General features: G+C 32.6%; 1 protein-coding gene across 3 annotated transcripts in view; it reads left to right on the forward strand.

Annotated features, from left to right (window-relative positions):
- Nucleotides 1-24,220, forward strand: part of Ccn (cellular communication network factor protein Ccn) — a 294,872-nt gene that overhangs the window by 143,128 nt on the left and 127,524 nt on the right. For all 3 annotated transcript variants that reach the window (XR_013007498.1, XR_013007499.1, XM_076416498.1), the window contains exon 4: nucleotides 4,006-4,131. Coding sequence is in view for 1 of the 3 variants with exons in the window: in XM_076416498.1 (XP_076272613.1) it covers nucleotides 4,021-4,131 (111 nt within the window). In the remaining 2 variants the exon portion in view is untranslated. The remainder of the gene's footprint in view (nucleotides 1-4,005; nucleotides 4,132-24,220) is intronic.

Below are 24,220 nucleotides of genomic sequence, written 5' to 3' on the forward strand. Positions count from 1 at the left end.
CAAGAGGAGAAGGAAAAAAACGAAGACAAAACCCGAATTTACTTTTATTTCTGGTAGCGTTCGCTCTGCCGCGAACTTTATGAAAATGAAGCTGGACGAATTGATTCGTCGTCGGCCTGAAAAGTTCCGTCTGTAAGCGGCGTGTCTTAAATTTCGGATTTCGACCGTTCTTTCTTGTTCGTTCGGAGTTAATGATGTGTTGAAATGGTCGGTCGTTAATTATTCTCGAGGACAACATCATTTTCAATGAATAACTTTAAATTAATGAGGTAGTATTTTTTTGATGTAAAAAATATCGAAAATAAAAAAAAATAGCGTTAGCATTTTAAATTGTTAACCGTAAATTGAAAATGGCATTTTTGTCTACATTTTTTTAAAAATTAAAACTCCCAAAAATACGTTAAAATTTCGGTCATTCGAAATCGTTTCAGTTTAAGCTTGAAATGGTGCGAAATATTTTAAAAAAAGAATCCACAATACACATGAAGAAAGTTCCACTTACTGTTGAAGTAATTAACCAAACCAAGCCAAGCTGCAGAGGCTTTTACTTCTCTAAGTCTAACTCTTGTCTTGATTATCCTTTCGTATAGCTCTGAGACTTGAACACCCTTACAGTTGGTTTCAGGTCTTTGGTATGCGATTTATAAACGCGATTAATGCTCTGATGAAAATGTTAAGGCTTCCAATATTATTTATCATATATTTTATATTGCAGAGCTATATGACTTAAGAATTAATGAAGAAAATATTGAAGTATTAACAAATTACGGACCGCGAGTATTGCAAATCTCAATGGAATAGAGTTAGAGTAAGTGTGGGATTTCAAACATTTCGGATCTACAATACACATGAAGAAAGTTCCACTTACTGTTGAAGTAATTAACCAAACCAAGCCAAGCTGTAGAGGCTTTTACTTCTCTAAGTCTAACTCTTGTCTTGATTATCCTTTCGTATAGCTCTGAGACTTGAACACCCTTACAGTTGGTTTCAGGTCTTTCGTATGCGGTTTATAAGCGCGATTAATGCTCTGATGAAGATGTTAAGGCTTCCAATATTATTTGTTATATATTTTATATTGCAGAGCTATATGACTTAAGAATTAATGAAGAAAATAGTGAAGTATTAATAAATTACGGACCGCCAGTATTGCAAGTCTCTATGGAATAGAGTTAGAGTAAGAGTGGTATTTCAAACATTTTTGATCTACAATACACATGAAGAAAGTTCCACTTACTGTTGAAGTAATTAACCAAACCAAGCCAAGCTGCAAAGGCTTTTACTTCTCTAAGTCTAACTCTTGTCTTGATTATCCTTTCGTATAGCTCTGAGACTTGAACACCCTTACAGTTGGTTTCAGGTCTTTCGTATGCGATTATAAGGTATATTCCCCATGGTTATTTCCGATATTATTATATTCTTTGATAATATTTTATATATTTCGTTGTCAATATTACCATCAGTTATCAATTTCGATAAATACACTTCCATTGGTTCGTCCTTATTGGTGAGTTAATCTCAAAACTGTTATTTCCATATCTAGGCAACTGATTATATAGATTCACTTTGTTTTTCATTATCATATTGTTTCTATTTTTATGGGTATGCTTGCATGTTTCATTTTTAACTAATTAATTCAATAAATTTTTAATAAACTATATTGTTATAAAAAATGTTAGATTTTTTATACGCCTTTTACTTCACCGCGTTTAAAATCAACATATCCTTCAGACAACTTTGTATTGTTATAAGCTAGGAGAGCCCTCCAGAATTATCAGTCGCGATCATCTTACTCAGCTGAGAACGAGAGGGAGGGAAAGCTGAATATAAAATGAAGAGCTTTCCAGCTTTATGATAAAAAAAATCTAGCTGAAATAACATCTAATAAAGAGTCTTTTGTTGTGACGACCCAGGACCTCCTCGTAGCTCACATCAGATATGTCAAGGAAATTCCTTTTAATTTATCAACTATTGTTATGGTGGAGAAATTGCGCGCTTGACCTTTTCTTCGTTCGTCGTTGCAGGGCGGCGCGTTTTTATTTAGCAAAATTGCCTAAGATGTGATATTCCAAGGGCGATATTATCGCTGCATTATGGAATGGTAACTGGGTCAGTGGAAGACAAAGCTTGGCAATTTACTAAAGTGTCATAATAAAGCCGAAAAAATGGTCTATTATTTGTCAATTTTTGTCGAAATGTTTATAAGTGTTTAATACATTTTTATAACTGCAGCACTCAATATTAATTTGCAGGAAAATAATCTATTGTTAAAAATATCTTTGGGAATTGTACTTATTACAATTATCTAGATGATTTGGATATATATAAACTAAATTGTAGAAATTTTGCTGATAAGTCCTAAACTAGAAAATTGTGAATGGAATATTCTTTAACTTATAGGTATTAACTTATATTCAACATGTAGCTTTTTTTAACAACAGATAGTGTTACAGTGTATTAAATCCCATAGGGTGTAATTGTAAAGTTGGTTACCTATGTTGGTTGACTCACTGATAAGCTTTAACTTTCAGAAACTGTAAATCTCAGGACCATTTTACTTTCTTACTTCAGTTTGAAGGAAATGGTGGCTGGAGGTAACCGAATGCTGTGTGAAACTTATAGCGACGATGCTCCATTAATTTCAATAAAGAATACTGGTTTTGACGTTTTAAAAGTGATTATTTTGCCATCGAAGACAAAGAGCATTGTGACCAGTCAAGTCACGCAAGACGCAAGAAGAATGTTCAGAATGTTTAGGAGTAGCACAAGAAAGTAATTCCAATTGCCTGAAGGACGTTTGAATGATCCAAAGGTTTGGATATTTTGTTGCTTGTGAAATGAAGCCAAGAGACATTGAAATGTGCTTGGTCATATCTGAAATACTGCTTCATCGGTAAAATCAGAAAGGTTTTTTCGATAGTACTGCTATTGGTGACGAAAAGTGGATCCATTATGGTCAGTCATCGACATCAACGTTAAAGCCGAATATCCGTAGTTCCAAGTTGATCCTCTATATTCCCTAAGATTAATTTAGGGTGGTTACTATAAGCTCCTAAAACCTAATGACTCCATCGCTATGGACAACCAATGAAGCTTTGAGCACTGTTAATAATGTTGGTGTTTAACATGACGATGTTCTATCAGACGTCGCGAAACTGGTGAACATACTTGTGAATATTAAAATCGGTATTGCCACGCTACCAACCTTATTCTCCAGGCATTTGTCCTTCTGATTACTGTTAGTTGTGACCTGTCTGAGCTGCGCTTCACTTCTCATGAAGGTACCAAAATTAATCGATAAGTGGACGGAGCCTGAAAATATACGTCGATCTTTCGGGATTATTTATAAAAAGTAGCGGATATCGATGTACAATACTTGGAATAAGCTACATTGTTCCGATTTTTCACAATAAAGAATTAATAGGCTTAATATAAAAATCTATTCGTTTCTTTATGACTAGCTTTATTTTTTGTCTAACAATTTCTAATGTCTCTTTTTTAGTTTAGTTGCGGTCCATTATATGGAGTTGCTTCTTTACATAAACTTCTAAATGACAACAGACTTCGTAATGTCAAGTTATTAGTCGTTACTCAGGCTGCACTGCATAGGAAAATGTGTTTGGAATATTAAACAAACTTTTTCTTTATATATAACCCGTTTCTTTGAAAGTTTGGACTAGTTGGTTTTTCCAAGGATAACGTTGCATTGTCTTCCTCACGATTAAGCGACAGCCTACACTCAGACTGAGTTAAAACTACAATAATAAATAGTTTTGAGCGCAAAACAACTCTCAAACCATTATCAACCGATAGAAATTTGAAAACAAATATTTGTTTTATTTGAAAAATGACATTAATATTAACTATATATTAAGAAATAAGGTTTTGATTAAGAATAATTCACTTCACTTCAAAATTTATACTTATTTAGCTGTAGTTATTATTATAGCAGATTATTGAAATAATATTATATTTTTGAAATGAATCAATACTATATTTATTTTCCAGAACATAGCCAATACGATGGAGAAATCTGTTCTTCTTCTTGCCTTCTTTTGCATCGGTGCTTGGTCCAGATCACCTAGTATCCAGAAAAGAGATACCGGGATGGGTCCAGTTATTTTTGCAGCAGTGGTAAGCGAATTTTTGTAGTCTCACTGCATGCATCCATTTATATCCATTATAGATTACCACATTCATAAATTACATAATAATAGCATCCTAAAAATGAATATTTTATATCTTCTTTATACAATAGTTTTTAATTATTAGGCTAGTCCAAAATATCCATTAGAAAGATATTATTGAACAAAAATTCAACAATGTGTATTTGGAACTGTTCTTCATATTTGTTAGTGATTGTTTTGACTTTGATAAATGTCTCTTTCAGATTATGTAGAACGTACTAAGTCTTTAAAAAAATGTATACTCTATTAGGAGAAGATTTAGTCTAACTAAATATCTGCAAAATATGCTGTGGTTTTGCGTAATCATTTTAATTTCTTAACAGAAATTATTTCTTATCCTATTTAATAGTCGTTAATTATGTTTGACACTTTTTTTGCTGCCAGTTTTTCTATATTAAAGCTTTAGCTACATTAATTGGCATAATAACTGATTTTGAAAAAAACCACTGTTTAATGTTGTACTATATTGACTATATCTATAAGATATATTTTTTTTACACGAGTTATGCATTTATAATGTATCAAATGACTTTAATATACAGTTATTAAACATTTAAGCTAGACGCAAAGGCATCAACATCTTTAGTATGCGTGTTAATTATGAATAATTAACTCCGAAATATATAAATGATTTGTGATCCTGCATAGTTTCGATCTGATTGGTGTTTAACTTGCAATAGCGGATGGCTATATTTATTTATGTTACGTTTTATCAAATAAAGTAGTAATCTCGAACTAAAAATAAAGGTAAATGAATTTTCAGAAATCCGCTAATCCGATTCGTTCGATATATATAATATTTTTGTGATTGTTGATTGCTGTCATCATTCCAATTATACTTAATGAATTTATTAATTTCAATTATAATTATTATAATTACAGTTACTTATTTCTTTCAATTATTTGTAAGATTAATTGAAATCTTTCTTAATTAGATTCATGGTCGAAATATTTTTGGTTCATAAAAGTATTTATGGTAACCATGGTTCAATAGTATACATTGTCTGGTACTATTTTTATTTGAATGCAACGTGCAATGATATGTCGTAAAATTATGAGGTATCGATTAATACTTGGATATATTCCAAGGCGAGGAAATATAATGTTGCGTTTTCCCACGATTTGGAGAGGATTCATCGTGTGTAGTCCACTCGGATGACTGTCGATTGAACTTCGGAGTGAAATGATGAAGCCATGTTTCATCCATTGTCACATATCGATGCAAAGACTTATTACCCTCGATCACCTTCAAACGCTGCCCTGAATCATCAACTCGTCGTTGTTTTTGGTTAAAAGAGAACACCCACTTTCCACATAGCTTTCTCATACCCAAATATTCGTGAATGACATGATGTACACGTTCAGTTGATATCCTCAGAGTGTCTCCTATTTCATTGAATTTCAATTTACGGTCATTCAAAATTTTTTGTGGATTTTTCAAATGTTGTCGTCGGTAACAACCTCTTTCGGGCGTTCACTGCGTTCACCGTCTTTGGTGCTCATTTCACCACGTCTAAGCTTAGCATACCAATCCTTGATGGTAGATTTTCCTGGGGCAGTGTTTGGCAACTCGGCATCAAGCCAAGTTTTTGCTTCAACTGTATTTTTCCCTTCAAAACGCAATATTTTATCAACAGGCAAAATTCCTTTTTATCCATTTTTTTCACAATAACAAAAGTTGCCTCACTCAACATGCTATAATTCACAAACTAATGATCCATCAACTGTCAAATTTATACACGCATCTTTTGAGAGTTGGGGCTATCTGACAAAAATACGGATTTTATTCTAGTAGCTCCATCTAGGTGTCAGACCGGGGACTTTTCAATTGACCTGCTACACCCTAATGAAACATTTGCTTCCAAGAATTCCCCAATATTAATAGTTTTTAAAGTTTGAATTAATAACATGTTAATAATGACGTGAAGTAAAACTGTTTCCGAATAGATATCGTCGAAATTCTAGTTTCATTTTGCTAGTCACGACGTCTTCGTCTAAGTTTTCCCAAGTTCTTGCAACTAATTACGTTTTCTACATCCCGTTATTTTCTCGACATATACATAAACATGAAATCGAACACGCCTTCTTATATGTTAAACTAATTTTCTCCGCTAAACTAAAACGTTTCGCGCCACGACGTCGAATTGAATTTCTCCGCAAAATATAATCACGTTCTAAAGCATTACAACTTCCTATTTGTTTCGCCTGAAGGATCGACATTTTCCACGGTTCAATCGCAGGAAAAATCGAACCAAGAATACTTTTTTACCCTCCGGGGTTGATTTATATAAATTGGTTTGAAAATAAAACTCGAAAATATATCGACGAAAATAAAACTGTAATATTCTAGAGGGCCACATAATAATATTTGTAATACTACAGTTTATTTTAACACACAAGAATTTTAATAATTATTATCGGTATTTATCGGTTATCAATGTTAACAATATTTGTATCAACTTTAACATTTTATTATTCTTTTTACTCAGTTGAAATTTTTTAAAATGACTACTCTTTGTACACCTGACATATACTCAACACTTATTTATTAATAAGATGTTGGGCCACCATTTGCTTTTAAATCACCAACAATTCTTCACTCAATAGAATGGTAGAGAGAGCCAGTGTCTTTAAAGATGACAGATGGAAAATTAATCCCCAATCTCCGCTCTAAAACCCACTATAACGATTAAATTATGTTGAGGGATGATGATTGTGCTGGCCATGAGAGATGTCTTATGATACTGGTACAGTTCAGACGAAAACAGAACTTTTTATCTGTATCACTGCGTTATCATATTGGAAAACAGCAGTGTTTGGCAGCAATGTACTAGTCATGACAGGTCAATTGAAAAGTCGCCGGCCTGACACATAGATCGAGCTACTAGAATTAAAACCATATGTTTTTTAGTTAGCCCTAACACTCAAAAGATACGTGTATAAATTTGAACCTCTTTTGGGCGTCCACTGCCTTCGGTTCACCGTCTTCGGTGCTCATTTCACCACGTCTAAACTAGTAAACCAATCCTTGATGGTTGATTTTCCTGGGGCAGTGTCCAGAAACTCGGCATCAAGCCAAATTTTTGTTTCAACTGCATTTTTTTCCCTAAAATGCAATATTTTGTCAACACGCGAAATTCCTTTTTATCCATTTTTTTCACAATAACAAAGGTTGCTTCACTCAAAATGCTATAATTCGCAAACTAATAATTCGACACCTCTCGAGTTTATACACATATCTTTTGAGGGTTAGGGCTAACTGAAAAACATATGGATTTAATTCCAGTAGCACCATCTATGTGTCAGGCCGGCGACTTTTCAATTGACCACATATCTAAGATCAGTTTTCATTGAGTTCTAGTCAGTTACTCAGTTTGTTTCATCACTAGATATTCAAATAATCTATATTAATTTTTATTATAAGGAAATTAATGAAAGTTCTCGTGAAAAATATCGAGTTTACATACAAGAAATATCTATTTCGACCAAGACAATGCACCTCACAAAAATAAAATCAGTGAATTGCAGGACAAAATATTTCAGCATCCAATTTATTCGTCAATTTTGCTCGCTTCGCTTTCTGATTTCTCATACTTCAAAACATTATTTGTTTGAAAACAGTTTCACCCAATCATTTTTAAAATATTTGATATGGTATTCATATATTATTTGCATATATATTTCATAAAAGATATTTTATATAATTGTTATTTATGAAAGTCAAAAAGTATGCTCAGCTATATTCTTAGATGTAGCATAAGTCTTCGATAAGGTTTGGCATGAAGGCCTTGTTCATAAACTACAGAAAATACTAGCAAAACTTTGCTGATGACACTGCAATTTTAGCTGTGGGAGACAATAGTGAAGAAGCCTCACGAAAATTGCAACAATCAAGGGACAATATAAATAATTGGACACAAGCTTGGAAAATAAGATTTAATGAAAGTAAATCTGTACATGTCCAGTTAGTTCACCTATAAACAGACCGTACAAGCACTAATAACATTAAATAACACTATGATTCCATATAGCAACAACGCTAAATATCTCGGAATGAATCTCGATGCAAAACTTCGATGGAAGGAACATATAAAGAAGAACAGAAAAGAACTGGAATTGAAATATAATAAAATGTACTGGGTAATTGGAAGAAAATCACAATTATCAGTACATAATAAATTGCTATTATATATGCAAATATTGAAACCTATATGGACATACGGAGTTCTATTATGGGGATGTTCTGCGAAGAGTAACATAAACAAATTACAAATTTTTCAGAACAAAGTCCTGAGAGGTATTGTGGGTGCACCCAAATACTATAGAACTGATTACCTACATCGAGACCTTCAGATACTCACAGTCAGTCAAGAAATCAAGAGAATTGCAAGGGGGCATGAGGAAAGACTCCATTCTCATACAAATATTGAAATATTGCAACTTTTGGATAGCACCAGAACAGGACACAGACTCAAAAGAATCAAACCATCTGATCTTGTATAGTGTTGTGTAGTGAGGTGCACATATTAAAAAATTCAGCAGTGACATGTATAAACATTATTTCACCAGAGACTGAGTTAGGGCCGATGGGTCCTCCTAGTTATATACCTAGATTTAAGTTAGCATAAAAACAAATTGTAGTTTAGACGGAAACGAGTAGTAACAATGAATTAATTATATAATAAAATAATATAATTGTTATAGAAGAATTTTTATTAAGAGAAGTAGTATAAGAATAATGTAGATTTTTTAATTGAACTTCATTGAGATATCATTTCAGATTAACAAAACTTTTTCTCTATAGTGAATAAAAGCGAGCGCTTCATTTAAGCCCTAAAGCAATAAATTCTGTGCTCCTTAATCTCGAATATTTATTTTATAATACGGCTTGTTAATCTGAATATTATTACAGTTGCTAAATAATTAAGACGAACAACTCGAATCATAAATTCATTACCCGCTAACCTCAGTTTCGCACCGTATCCTACGTTTGTTACTACTACTAATAACAATCTAAAAACGCCTTTAATGATAACGTTCCACCGTCCCTCCACGGCTCGAAACTAAGTTGGCCTTAACGATATTAGGTTCCACATACACCGAAAAGCATCAACAACGAAATTAATTCCAGTTTTCCAGGCAAAACTAAACTATTTAACGTGACGGTTTCGCAAATACGAACCTAATTTTCTAGGAAAATCTAATTACAGGTTAACGTATTCCCTTTTCCGTAAGTTTCTTTCTCCTGACCATAGGTTAGAATCTTGAAGTTGAGATACTTAGAGGAGGTGAAAACCGATAGTTAATAGCAATTTATTTTCCATTAAAAATGGATGGTTTGTTTCATATTTATTTCATTTAATGTTTGATAAACGTTTTCACATGTTATAATCATACATATATCGTCTATATCCTATTGTATGTATAGTGAATAAGTTTTACTTAGGAATAGTCTAATATAATATGTCAGGCAGTTATGACAATCGCTAGCAAAAAGTTTTGAAGGAAAACACTAATACGGCAGATGTAACAAATATTAGAAGGAATCTATATATAATATTACTATAAAGGTAAATTGCAAAGTACCCGGCCTACCATAGTAAAACACATTTTTTGGCAAATTTTTTTTTATTGATACACTGATTATAGCGACCCTCGAAATTTCGATACCATTTTTGTAGTATGATTTGTCCACTGCTTCAAAATACGCTTCAGTTTCGGCGATCACCTCTTCATTCGACGAAAATTTCTTCCCAGCGAGCTTTCTTTTGAGATCTGAGAATAGTAAATAGTCACTGGGGGTAGATATGGAGAATACGGTGTATGAGGAAGGAATTCAAGGCCTAATTCATGGATTTTGCCACTGTTTTCACTGACTTGTTACAAGGTGCATTTTCTTGGTGAGGCAGCACTTTTTTTTTCTTCAAATGCGGCCGTTTTTCGGCGATTTCGTCCTTAAAATGGTCCAATAATGCTATGTAATAGTCGCAGTTGATGGAACTTCCTTTTTCAAGGTAGTCAATGAAAATTATTCGATGCGCATCCGAAAATACAGACACCATAATCTTGCCAGCCCACAGTTGCGTTTTCCCACGCTTTGGAGCGGGTTCATCGTTTGCAGTAACATCCATTGTCACATATCGATGCAAAAAATCGAGTTTATTACGCTTATTTTGTTTATTAATCTTGAAACACTACTCCGAATCATCAACTCGTCGTTGTTTTTGGTCAAATGTTAGTTCACGCGGCACCCACCTTACACAGAGCTTTCTCATACCCAAATCTTCTAGTCTGCTATTTCATTTAGTTTCAATTTACGGTCATTCAAAATCCTTTTGTGGATTTTTGAAATGTTTTCGTCGGTAACAACCTCTTTTGGGCGTCCACTGCGTTCACCGTCTGCGGTGCTCATTTCACCACGTCTAAATTTATCATATAAATCTTTGATGGTTGATTTTCCTGGGGCAGTGTCCGGAAACTCAGTATCAATTCGGTATCAAATCGGTATTTATCAACGCGTGAAAGTCCTTTTTATCCATTTTTCACAATAACAAAAGGTGCTTCACTCAAAATGCTATAATTCACAAAATAATGATGCAACATCTGTCAAATTTATACACGCATCTTTTGAGGATTAGGGATAACTAACAAACATATGGATTTAATTCTAGTAGCGTCATCTATGTGTCAGGCCGGGGACTTTTCAATTAGCCTGTTAAATTTGTTAAAATTGAAGTTATGATAAATTACAATTTATTTACAAATATTTTAAAATGAAACTGGAATATTCATATATTCATAACAAATTTGAATAAATATAAAATAAAGGATATGGATTATGTAAAAACGAATAGTTAAAAATAAGTAATTAATTGAATCTATATAATTGAAAAATCCTTTGAAACGGACTGTAAATGAATTTCGTTCAAATTCCGTATGCAGACGGGAAACAGTTCCGCGCATCCACGCGTTCAATGCCGCTCTAATTTTCTTGAAAATCAGATTTCGGATGAACGTAATCCCGTCCTGTCTATTTGCGTCGTCTAGACAAGCGCGCTTCAAACATCGATTCGTTGAAATATCAAATGAAAAATACAATTTTTCGCCGTCGAATTCCTCCGGCCCGTTGCGCTGGAAATATATTGCCGCATAAAGGTTTCATATTTTTAAAATAAGGATTCTTTTATACGGATATTATATTGAATCGCAGATATCGTAAAGTGTTCTGTTCGATTGAATCCACTATTTTGTTTATTCGAATATTATACTATGTGTTAAAGAAACACTAAGTCAACTCTGAATGTTGTACAATAAACGTATTTCGTACTATTTTAATAGCAGCTTTGTTCAAGATAATCGACCAGGATTTTTTCAACGTTAAACAGTGTTTTGGTAGTAAAATTGAACCTCTATAAATTACTAATCATTTCTGTTAAAAGCTTTTTCCAGTTTCCTGTTCCCGTGAAAAGACACTGCTGGATCTTGAAAAAATCTTTGTAAAAACTGTTTAGCGCAATTAAAATGAATTATATTTAACTTGAGTATAGTATCTCTTCAAGGGATGCTATACCATTTTTATAGTACGATTTGCCCTTTGCTTCAAAATAAGCCTCAGTTTCGCCGATCACCTCTTCATTCGACGAAAATTTCTTCCCAGCGAGCATTCTTTTGAGATGTGAGAACAGGAAATAGTCGCTGGTGACAGGTCTCGAGAATACGGTGGATGAGGAAGCTATTCGAAGCTCAATTCGTGGATTTTTGCCACCGTTTTCACTGATTTGTGATACGGTGTATTGTCTTGCAAGTACTTTCTTTTTCTTCAAATGCCGCTGTCTTTCGACTATTTCGTCCTCAAACAGTCCAATAACGCTACTTAGTAGTCGCTGTTGATGGTCTGTCCTTTTTCAAAGTAGTCAATGAAAATTACTCCATGCTCATCCCAAAATACAGACGCTATAACCTTGCCAGCCGACTGTTGCGTTTTCCCACACTTTGAAGCAGGTTCATCGGTTGCACTCCACTTGGATGACTGTTGATTGGACTTCGGAGTGAATGATGAAGCCATATTTCATCCATTGTCACATTCGATGCAAAAACTCGGGTTTGTTATGCTTGATCATCTTCAAACACTACTCCTAATCATCAACTCGTCATTGTTTTTGGTCAAAAGTGAGCTCGCGCGTCACCTACCTTCCACAGAGCTTTTTCATACCCAAATATCCGTGAATGATATGATAAACATGTTAAGTTGATATCTTTTGAGTGTCTGCTATTTCATTCAATTTTAATTCACGGCCATTCAAAATCATTTTGTGGATTTTTTAATGTTTTCGTCGGTAGCAACCTCTTTTGGGCGTCCACTGGGTTCACCGTCTTCGATACTCATTTCACTATGTCTAAACTTAACATACCAATTCCTGATAGTTGACTTCCTGGGGCAGTTTCCGGAAATTTCTCTTAAAAAGCAATATTTTATCAACACGCAAAATGCGTTTTTATCCTTTTTTTTTCATAATAACAATAGTTGCTTCACTCAAAATGCTATAATTTGCAAACTAATGATCCAAGAGCTGTCAAATTTATACACGCATCTTTTGAGAGTTAGGGCTAACCAAAAAAAACGTATGGATTTAATTATTGTAGCGCCATCTATGTGTCAGGACGGGGAGTTCTCAATTGACCTGTTAGTCTTAGTACAATAATACTTATGGAGCCTATTAAACTGATATACAAAATGTTCTTCTTGTGAGATGTTAAAGTTTTTGTTACCAGCTGTTGTTCAAAATGCCAGGCGTTTTAATACGTTTTTTAGTTGGATAAGAAAATCACGCTAGTAAACCGTGATTTTGATAAATATTTAAAAATAATTCATGTTCTTACTAAAGTTATTGTTTAATCTAATCATAATTCACAGACCAGAGGTAACAAAGCGCAACATTTGATGAATAGAAAGCATATTGAAACAATTCGTATTTTAAAATGGTATTTTTTGTGAAGATTATTCAATATATCTAAGAGGGTCTTGTTTTTTAATGCTTCTTTTATTCTGCAAACTCATAGAAACAAAATCCAAACCTCGTAAAATACGTTTTATATCTGTGATTCTAAAACTTTTCTGGATAAGTTGGAAATGTTTATGCTTTAGCTTGGTTCACAGCCGAACTAACAGCTTTTTTAATCTTGTTTTTAATGTTAAATTGTTCCTTTGTTAGAAAATAGTTCACCAATTAGCTTTCTTAATCCTGAAACCTCAAACAAAATATTGCTGACACTATCTAAGTAGTCTAACTATAAAACATAGCGCCCAGTCCCATCCATTATGATACAGATACATTTTTAAATATATTTGAAAGGAAAATCACACTTGTAAAAATATAATTTGTAAATAATCTAATAATGTGTTCTAAAGTGTTTAGGTTTATCTGGTATTAGACAGTTGATATTATTTATTCCATTTTAAATAATTTCGTTCCATTAAATTAAAAGAAGTGATTTAGAATTAATTTAAATATTTTTCAAAAAAATAAAATTAAAAATATCGAATTACAGTCGAAATAAGTTCTCTATAGTGGGCAAGACCCTTATATTGTTACTGAAACAGTGTGAATTCTATCGAAAGAGCTTATAATCTAATCCTTGACATATCAACACAAAACCTACAATCACAAAGTTATAAACCACATTATTTCGACAGACGTAATACTCGCAAATCAACATAGCCTATTAATTTGTTAAATCCATACTGTATTACGTCTTATCCATGTTTAATTAGTTGCAGCTGATTAATTTTCTCTGCATCACGCGTTCTGTTTGAATGTTGGATTTGGCCGATTCCATCCAGGGTTGAGCGGCATTGGAATTACTTGTTATTAAAATTCGTAAATGTAAAAATTAAAATATATATTTATTGGTATAATACTTATAATATCTATTTGGTATATATAATTCAATTATTTCTTAAAATTGTAATTTGTAATTAGTATTTCTACTACTTGACCCTGAGGTATTTTGTCGTTAGTTCAAATACATTATGCAAAATATTGCTGTTGAATATGAATCACCATTTGCCTCTGACTTTTTTTAAAGAAGAGTCAGTTATACAATAAATGCTTTCGATACTACAGATACGAACAATTTCATCAAGATTCTCGCGTTAGTATGGTTCACTAAACAGCAATTGCTAAATATGCTTTGTTATGGAATAAGTATCCATATATCCGTGCACCACAAGGTAAAACTTTCTTTACGATATAACACAGTTTTTCGTAGTAAATCATAATGGTGAGGTAGGACTAACACCTTCTCAACCATAGAACTAGAATACTTGAAACACATTTGAAAGCAAGATTGCAATTTGAGGAACTTTACTGAAATTGAATCACAACTAGGAAAGAGCTTAAATAGAATATTTTTTGTAAAATTCCACCTAAAATAAATAAGGCTATATTGGTGTTATGCTACCTTACTCCAGTTACAAAAAGAGTTCGTTGCCACAAGTCATCGAAATATAAAAAATGTGTTCATACAATATAACATAAGTTTGTGCTCATCAGGATCTCTAGAAAGATTCTCTAGAAATCTAGGTTGAGCTGATTAGTTCTATTCTTCTAAAACCAATATTATTGAGTTTTGGCACCATTTTTATATTTATGCCTCTGAATTATTTTCATATAATAATTACATTTACATTATTTTTACTCCTTCTTATTTTAAAATTATTTAGAATTTCATGTTTAATATATGTTTTTAATATAAGTAAACTGTAGCAGAGCAGTCTCAAAACTTCTCCTGCTTTGGAGCTCTTCTCGTAATGAAGTCCTAAAAATTTGTCTTATATCTTGGTGGAAATAAATCAAAAGAAATCGTCATTAGGAAGCCAATGACGAGATTTTTTTATCTTCTTCTTATATGATTTATATTCTTTATAAATATTTTATTCAAACGCCAACAATATTATATTAATTACAGTTATTAAGTCAAGATAGAACTTCAAATTAAATAGAAATATATATATATAATAATAATGTGGATCCTTTTTTGTGGTATTTGATATAACATTACAAACGAAATAGTTTTTAGCGCATAAACACTTTCCCTTTACAAGCTATATGTTACTATATGAGTGTTAAAAACGATTTCGGAATACGAAATGGCTCTATTGTCGTCTCGTCTGGTCTCGCCATAGGTAGAAATAAATCGAACCCATCAAAGAGTAATATAAAGCAATATCTCGAATAAGATAGAAATATAAATGGTGTTTTGACTTTACATCAAAGTCTTACGTTAAACGCCGATTCAATATAATAGGAAATTGGATTTCCATAAAAACGATTCTATTGAAAGTAAAGCCGGTGTGTATCAATTTATTTTTCATTATGCAGCCAGTCGTGCTACTACTAAGCTTGGGTACGACATATATATAATAATGTAATGTTTAATATTTAAGAGTCGAGCTGGGTAAGCAGAGTTTACTATGACACCATGACAAACTTCAGTCTAACGTCCATACCAACCATATTAGATCAAAAAAGTTGGTTGCTATCAGTCGTCACAATATATGAGAGTAAAAAAACATGAAACAATGCCTGGAACTAACAGGAGTAACTGTACTAGTACAGAAGATGATGATCTTATTGTTTTGCGAAGAGGTGTAGTGATTAACCACAAGTATTAATAAAAGAATTAGGGTTAGTCAGCTTCCTAAACGATAAAAGCAAGAAGCTTACATTCCTTGAATCATATCGAAATATAAAAAATGTGTTCATACAATATAACATAAGTTTGTGCTCATCAGAATCTCTAGAAAGATTCTCTATAAATCTAGGTTGGGCTGATTAGTTCTATTTTATATATATATATATATATATATATATATATATATATATATATTCTTTATATATATATATATATATATATATATATATATATATATATATCCCAATCGGGGATCTTTCACTGGCGAGCACCTAATTTTAACACTTACTATGTCTCTGGGTTAATTAGACCAGTTTAACTGTCTCCATAATTAAATAAACAATGCAGAACTAATGAATAAGAAACCAATATTATTGAGTTTTGGCACCATTTTTATATTTATGCCTCTGAATTATTTTCATATAATAATTACATTTACATTATTTTTACTCCTTCTTATTTTAAAATTATTTAGAATTTCATGTTTAGTATATGTTTTTAATATAAGTAAACTGTAGCAGAGCAGCCTCGTAACTTCTCCTGTTTTGGAGCTCTTCTCGTAATGAAGTCCTGAAAATTTGTCTTATATCTTGGTGGAAATAAATCAAAAGAAATCGTCATTAGGAAACCAATGAGGAGATTTTTTGATCTTCTTCTTATATGATTTATATTCTTTATAAATATTTTATTCAAACGCCAATAATATTATATTAATTACAGTTATTAAGTCAAGATAGAACTTCAAATCAAATAGAAAAATACATATAAAAATAATGTGGATCCTTTTTTGTGGTATTTGATATAACATTTCGAACGAAATAGTTTTGAGCGCATAAACACTTTCCATTTACAAGCTATATGTTACTATATGAGTGTTAAAAACGATTTCGGAATACGAAATGGCTCTATTGTCGTCTCGTCTGGTCTCGCCATAGGTGGAAATAAATCGAAGAGTAATATAAAGCAATATCTCGAATAAGATAGAAAATATAAATGGTGTTTTGACTTTACATCAAAGTCTTACGTTAAACGCCGATTCAATATAATAGGAAATTGGATTTCCATAAAAACGATTCGCATTTATTGAAAGTAAAGCCTGTGTGTATCAATTTATTTTTCATTACGCAGCCAGTCGTGCTACTACTAAGCTTGGGTGCGACATATATATAATAATGCAATGTTTTATATTTAAGAGTCGAGCTGGGTAAGCAGAGTTTACTATGACACCATGACAAACTTCAGTCTAACGTCCATACCAACCATATTAGATTAAAAAAAAGTTCGTTGCTATAAATCGTCACAATATATGAGAGTAAAAAAACATGAAACAATGCCTGGAACTAACAGGAGTAACAGTACTAGTAAAGAAGATGATAAACTTATTGTTTTGCCAAGAGTTGCAGTGATCAACCACAAGTATTAATAAAAGACTTAGGGTTAGTCAGCTTCCTAAACGATAAAAGCAAGAAGCTTACATTCCTTGAATCATATCGAAATATAAAAAAATTGTTTATACAATATATCATAAGTCTGTGCTCATCAGGATCTCTAGAAAGATTCCTTTCTTCAGTAGGCTTTATTAGATCCCCGACAAGAATATGTTTGTCTGATAGTGCATTTAGAAATCTAGGTTGGGCTGTATTAGTTCTATTCTATATATCTATTAGCTGACAACTTACTGTTTACATTTCAAATACATTAATGTCCCAATCGGAGATCTTACACTGCTTCTTATTTGTCTTGTCGAACTTTATGTGCAGCAGTTATATCTCAAACTAACACTGTCTTCCGATAACATTCCCTAATATCTCCAGTTTCATCCAACTCTCATTTTTCGACATAACACCAAACGCAAAGTTATTTCTGCAAGAATTCTTGCTGATAAACTGAATCGACAAAATATTTGAGTGATTATGATTCATCTGATTTGACCTTATTGTTTCTAGCCTTAAAATTAACTTTAGTCACTTAAAAAAGTCAATTGGGAGCAATCAAAATCAATTTGATTAAGCATTGCCACTGTTTTTCGAGAACATTTTGCAATTTGTATTTTATTCTCTCAACTCTGTTTCCATTGATTGATCAATCCAAATAATCTTAAAGCCTACAGTACAAATACGTCGTATAGTAATTTTATAATATTTTTAGTTCTCAGTTATCTATTTATTTTAGTAATATTGATACATAATGTTTCACTAAAATATACTACACTAAACAACCGTATTACAGAATGGAAATATACGCCATAATAGAGAAATTAGCGAAGAAAATAATGCAATAAATGTTTTTCAATTTCCGTAAGAGGGAGATTGGCCCTCTGCCGACGAAACAAATAGAAAGTTTTAATGCGTTAGATCGTACTTAGATTAGCCGAGCCAATTAGGTTCAAATTTGAAATGAGGTAGTCGTAAATATTGCAGCTTACTTCCCTCGCGAGGTTGGGGTTGAAGCTCATTATTGCTGGCTTTCTGTTTACCTGGATATTGGTTGGTGATATCAATATGCACTGATTTGTTTTCATTAATTTTAATGATTTTTCTGTATTTTGTATTTGGGCAATAACTGTTTGTAACTGTTCGATTCATTCAGTATTATGACACAAAATTGCTTGGATAACCTGTATGATAATGAATTGGTTATTGGACGAAAACCTAGCTCATACTCCTAAAAAATATTCAGGCATTCTAGTAGTTAATGAATAAACACTCTCTTTAGGTTTACATGCTATGGGAAGTGTTAAAAAGGATTAAAAATAAGTACTGCAATACGGCTGATAATGTACTACGACAATCAGCTATGACAATCCAAAGTGCCCAAGTCTAGGATAGGAAAGCCATTCACATCGACACCGAGGCGAAATATTCATTATCGTAAAATTTTGCTCAGCATGTGTTGAAGTCAGTAGGGCCCAGTGTATTACGGTCTACTAAAACCAAGTAAACCTGTTACTGTAAATATTTACCAATATCAATTCAACAGATCGAATAACGTACTATTTCATAGAAAAATAGCAATACATAGAGCCGAACTGGCGTCATGGTATAACCCTAGTTACAAAATGTGTTGTCAGAAAGCATCAGAACAGATGACAGACAGGCCCAAAATCTTGAAATTGACCAGGCTTAATGAAAATTACAAAAAGCATCATATAATGCCTGGGAGTAGCAGAAGTAACAGTACTGGTAAAGAAGATTTATCATTTATGATGATAATTTTGGAGCTTCTGCGGACTGCGAAGGATTTTTCCTTCATGACCAACACTATTCTTTTAAAATTATTAAAAGGCACATTTGAAATTCTAGTATTTATGAAAGGAAATTCTTCTTTTCCTTCTTAATAAGGTGGCTGGGTTAGCTCTATTCTATTCACATAACCTAACATCTGATTACATTTTGCGCTTAGTATTTTCTATTCTCAAAACATGACTTTTGACTATCTTTTTACAAGAGTCCATTTAAAATGTTGCCTCTAATGTGAACTAATTATTGATTTTGCCTTTTTGTCAGTTTTAAAATAAAACAATATGTACAATAACAAATATAATGTAACACACCCCAATATCTCCATCTTATTTTACTTTCCTGTTATTTTTCGACGTAAACCTAGTGACAATATTATGCTTTTTTGGGCATAAAATACGATAGTTCTGAAATAATTTGATTTTCTTCAAGAACTTATGATGATGAACTTAGTCATTATATGAACTCAGTTATTGCTTCTGGTCTTAAAATTAAAATTAACCAGATGAAACACTACGCAATGTGTATAGCGAATATGGTCGAAAACTACAGAATAATTTTATTAACAACTTCTTAAAACCCTCTTAATATTATTCATTAATACACCAAGAGCTATTAAGGATTTGAAAAAGTGCTAAATATTCTTAGTGCTTTATTCAAATTCATAAGGTTTTACTTCAAAGGATTTTTATATTAACTATGTTAGATGTTAATTATTTGGCCTCTTAGCCCTTCTAATAAACAAACTATAAATGCAGGATAAACGGTCTACACCAAAAATAATTTATCTCAATCATTCGAAAGGGCATTGTTTGCTTATCAAAATGGGAGAAAAAGCCACAGTTTCCTTCTAACCACTGTCAAAATCTTTAAGATATTCCTTAGTATATATCGACTTTCTGTACTCGTTAGTGATTTTTCAAGCTTTCTGCGTTTTTAATGAGATTTGAGTTTAGGGATCGATAGTTTAGGAATGAAGGGATGTAGATCATCCCTTCATTTACCACCCCCATATCAATTCTGTAAGATTCCATATGTAATGATATTGATTATATTTATGACTATATTTTGCTACCATCTGACCTACAGTTTTTTTTCAGTTCTGTTTCTCATATAAGACACAAACATTTAATTTATATCTACCGACTGACAAGTGAAATAGTTCCAACTGAAAGAGAGAAAAATACTACCCAGATTAACAGTTTCCTCTGAAATAATTGTATTATATAAAGGTTGTATCGGGAACAAAATATCGAAAACCTACTCACACATATATATACATTTGTCATATATTTCATATGTTTCAACCGAATGAGCCAATCAGGTCGACCTTGAATCATTACCCCTTTCACTGCTTCTCCTTGATGAATCTAACATTTTATTTTTCTTCCCTTATTTTATTTCGCAGATCACAGAGATATTTTAATCACGGTATCCAACTAATATTGAGTGCATTTGCAGCACTATAAACATATTTCGAATAAACCTTTACTTCATTTTAACCTTTGCTTCGAAATAGGCCTCAGTTTCGGCGATCACCTCTTCATTCGACAAACATTTCTTCCCAGTGAGAATCCTTTTGAGATACGAGAACAGGAAATAGTTGTTGAGAGCCAGATCTAGAGATTTCGTTCTTCAAACGGTCCAATAATGTTATGTAATAGTCGATGTTGATAGTCGTTCCTTTTTCAAGATAGTCAATGAAAATTATTCCATGCACATCCCAAAATATAGACGCCATAACCTTGCCAGCCGACTATTGCATTTTCCCACGCTTTGGAGCGAGTTCATCGTGTGCGGTCCACTCGATTGGACTTCGGAGTGAAATGGTGGAACCATGTTTCATCCATTGTCACATATTGACGCAAAAACTCGAGTTTATTACGCTTAATTATCTTCAAACACTGCTCCGAATCATCAACTCGTCGTTGTTTTTGGTCAAAAGTGAGCTCGCGCGGCGCCCACTTTGTATAGAGCTTTCTCAAACCCAAATATTCGCGAATTATATGATGTACACGTTCAGTTGATATGGTTAGAGTGTCTATTTCATTCAATTTCAATTTATGCTCATTCGAATCATTTTGTGGATTTTTTTAATTGTTTTCGTCGGTAACAACCTTTTTTTAACATCCACTGTGTGCAACGTCTTCGGTGCTCATTTCACCACGTCTAAACATAGCATACCAATCCTTGTTGGTTAATTTTCCTAAGGCAGTGTCCGAAAACTCGGCATCAAGCCAAGTTTTTTTCAACTGTATTTTTTCCCTTCAAAAAGCAATAATTTATCACCGGAAACGCGAAATTCCTTTTTATCCATTTTTTACTATAATATAAGTTGATTTACTCAAAATGCTATAATTCACATACTAATGATCCGACAGCAACAAATTTATAAACGCGTCTTTTGAGGGTTAGGGCTAACTAAACAACATATTTGTCAGGCCGAGGACTTTTCAATTGACCTATTATATAGCAACCCTTGGATAATCGAACATGACGCAGGCTCAAAAGAATCAAACCACTTGATCTTCTGTGGTGTAGTAGTGAGGTATAGATTTTCAACAGAAAAACTACAGTATAAGAATTGCTATACCAAAGACTATGTTAGGTCCTAACTTTTTGTGACCCTTTGTGTTTGTCATTTTAGATCATAGTGATCGCAAATATAAGCAGCGATTCTAAATTTATCAAAACAAGCAAATATCCAAAACAACGTTTGCTGGTTTATAGCCTATTATTATTATTACCAATTCTTTTAAGATATTTAAAGACATTTGGCAACCAGGCGAATTTTATACACTAATTGGAATACATATTCACACGCATCAGATATAATTGTATCACTTTTCAACCAAAATACAATGAGAAAGAAAATCTCTCTAATATTATTTACAAACTGCAATTGGCAATAAATTTGACGTCGATGATGTGAAATATTTGCTATTTTTGACGGACTATGTCTTTCTATGTATGGTCTATTCAAATTAATTTCGTACATACGTCATCTAAATTTGTACCACAATGTTGCCGCATCAACTCTGTATTCAATTTGGCTTTGATATACAACGACACTATAATCTAAATAAAATAATTGAACAAAAATGTTATCAAATATAATTTATTTTAACATTATAGTACATCTAAAAGCTACAGCTAATTATATAGCCACAATAGTTCATAGGTTAGTGTTAAAGCCTCTTATCACTATTGCTTTCGAGAATTTTGAATACCTATGACAACCGGACGACTTTGACAGGCTCACTCGTTTACACAGTAGAATTAATCAGACAGCATTGTGTTTCTTTTTATCTAGAATAAAATGAGAAGGAAAATACTGTCTGATTCTAAAACGAATTTACAAATTGCGGCAGGCAATACATTAAACATCTTGATCAATTATTTTCATAGATTTTTATTTTGAGATAGTTGTTAATTATTCTGAATTACGTAAAGAATTTAGGTTAAGCAAACAGAACTTTTTTGCTGCTAATTGGTCCCAAAAAAATTGCTGTTTGTTCGGGAAATATATATGCCTCGTCACATTCTCGTTTAAATTCTGTCTCGGCACATACAAACGAGCGAAAACCCTAAATAAGAAAGCTTTCCAACGTTAAAATGTGTTTTTCTTCCCTGTTCGTTTGCCGGATACTTTTATTCGCGTTCAATTTATCGACGCTAAAAAACGCGATAATGATTGATGGTATTCTGTACGTTTCCGTTTGTTAAAGGCCCTCGTTTAGGATAATTTACACAGAATCCGATAAATCGCTTTAGAACGAATTAATTATTCGAACAGAAAACAGAGAGGGGAAAACAATAAAGACGCTGGATTTTCCATTTCATTTGGTATCATTCGACGGGAAAATGTAACATTACGAGTTTTATGGAGAATAAAAACATGGTTAAAATGATCATTACGAATTATTCTATTATTTTCGTAGTGTAATGATATTTTCGCTGAATATTTACATTTAGCTAGCTGATCCGGTAAACGTTGTTTTGCTATGTAAATAATTTTTAGAGAATTTCTTGTGTTGAAAAAAAAAAACGCTTGACGCATAAACACTAATAATAGCCGAAAGTTGTAGAGGCAGTGAGAGAAGGCTTATTGTTTGAGAGAAACTGGAGACCATCTAGGTAGTCATCTCTACTCCATGCTGTTTAGTGGGTGAGAAGTGACACCGGTAGACACATGGAGGGCATTACTTACCAAGTGATAATAAATGATCTTATCGACCGGGATAAAAAATGATAAAATTATTAAAATGACTTAAAAACCAGGGGTTGGTGATAGAAAAGTGAAAATTTAAGGTTGTATGCATTTTTAATGCCACATAATACATTTTTTTTAATGTTATTTAGGGGTTTGAAAAATATATAGTAACCGATTATCAGACCTACTGAATATGCATAAAAAAATTCATAAAAATCGGTCTAGCCGTTTCAAATATGGAAACAAACATTCTGACATGAGAATTTTATACCTAAGATTATGAATTATGGTATTCGTATCACGTATTGTGCAACTACCGAAGACTAATAGGTAAAATATACATTGATCGACTTAAATCTGCTCTTCAACTGGTTAAAGCAAAACAAAAATATGATGAAATAATAAACAAAGCCGGCATTAAACTTTATTTATAATTAGGTGTATATGTTTACTGTTTTTGATTTATGAAATTAATCCCAATATCCGAAAAAATATTAGTTCAAAATTGCATTCTTGGTAAATTAAGAGCTTATAGTTTAAATATTTTATGAGTTTTCAGTAATTAATTATGCAGCAGAAGGAAGTGGTATCTACAACTGTAATAACAAGTCAAATTGGGCTGCTTTTGCTTCTTTAAAAGGTGCTTGTGGTAGTTAGAAATATTGCAATTAGAAATATCTTATTAGAAATGAAGGCACTCTACTAAGATTCAATAATTAGCGCACAGTTGAAGAACAAAGAGTATCTAGTCTACCTAACGAAAGGTGAACAGGTTCCTCATAGACCCATCAAAACTGCATGAAAGACCCAACGAGCAGCTCCAAAAAAAACATGTACTAAAAATAGTCCTCCGAGGTTAGAATGTTTGCAATGAATAATCAACACTGGCA

This window comes from Rhynchophorus ferrugineus, unplaced genomic scaffold (genome assembly GCF_030347505.1).
Source record: "Rhynchophorus ferrugineus isolate W39M unplaced genomic scaffold, kcgeb_rfMv2 rfM10, whole genome shotgun sequence".
NCBI classification, from domain to species: Eukaryota; Metazoa; Arthropoda; class Insecta; order Coleoptera; family Curculionidae; genus Rhynchophorus; species Rhynchophorus ferrugineus.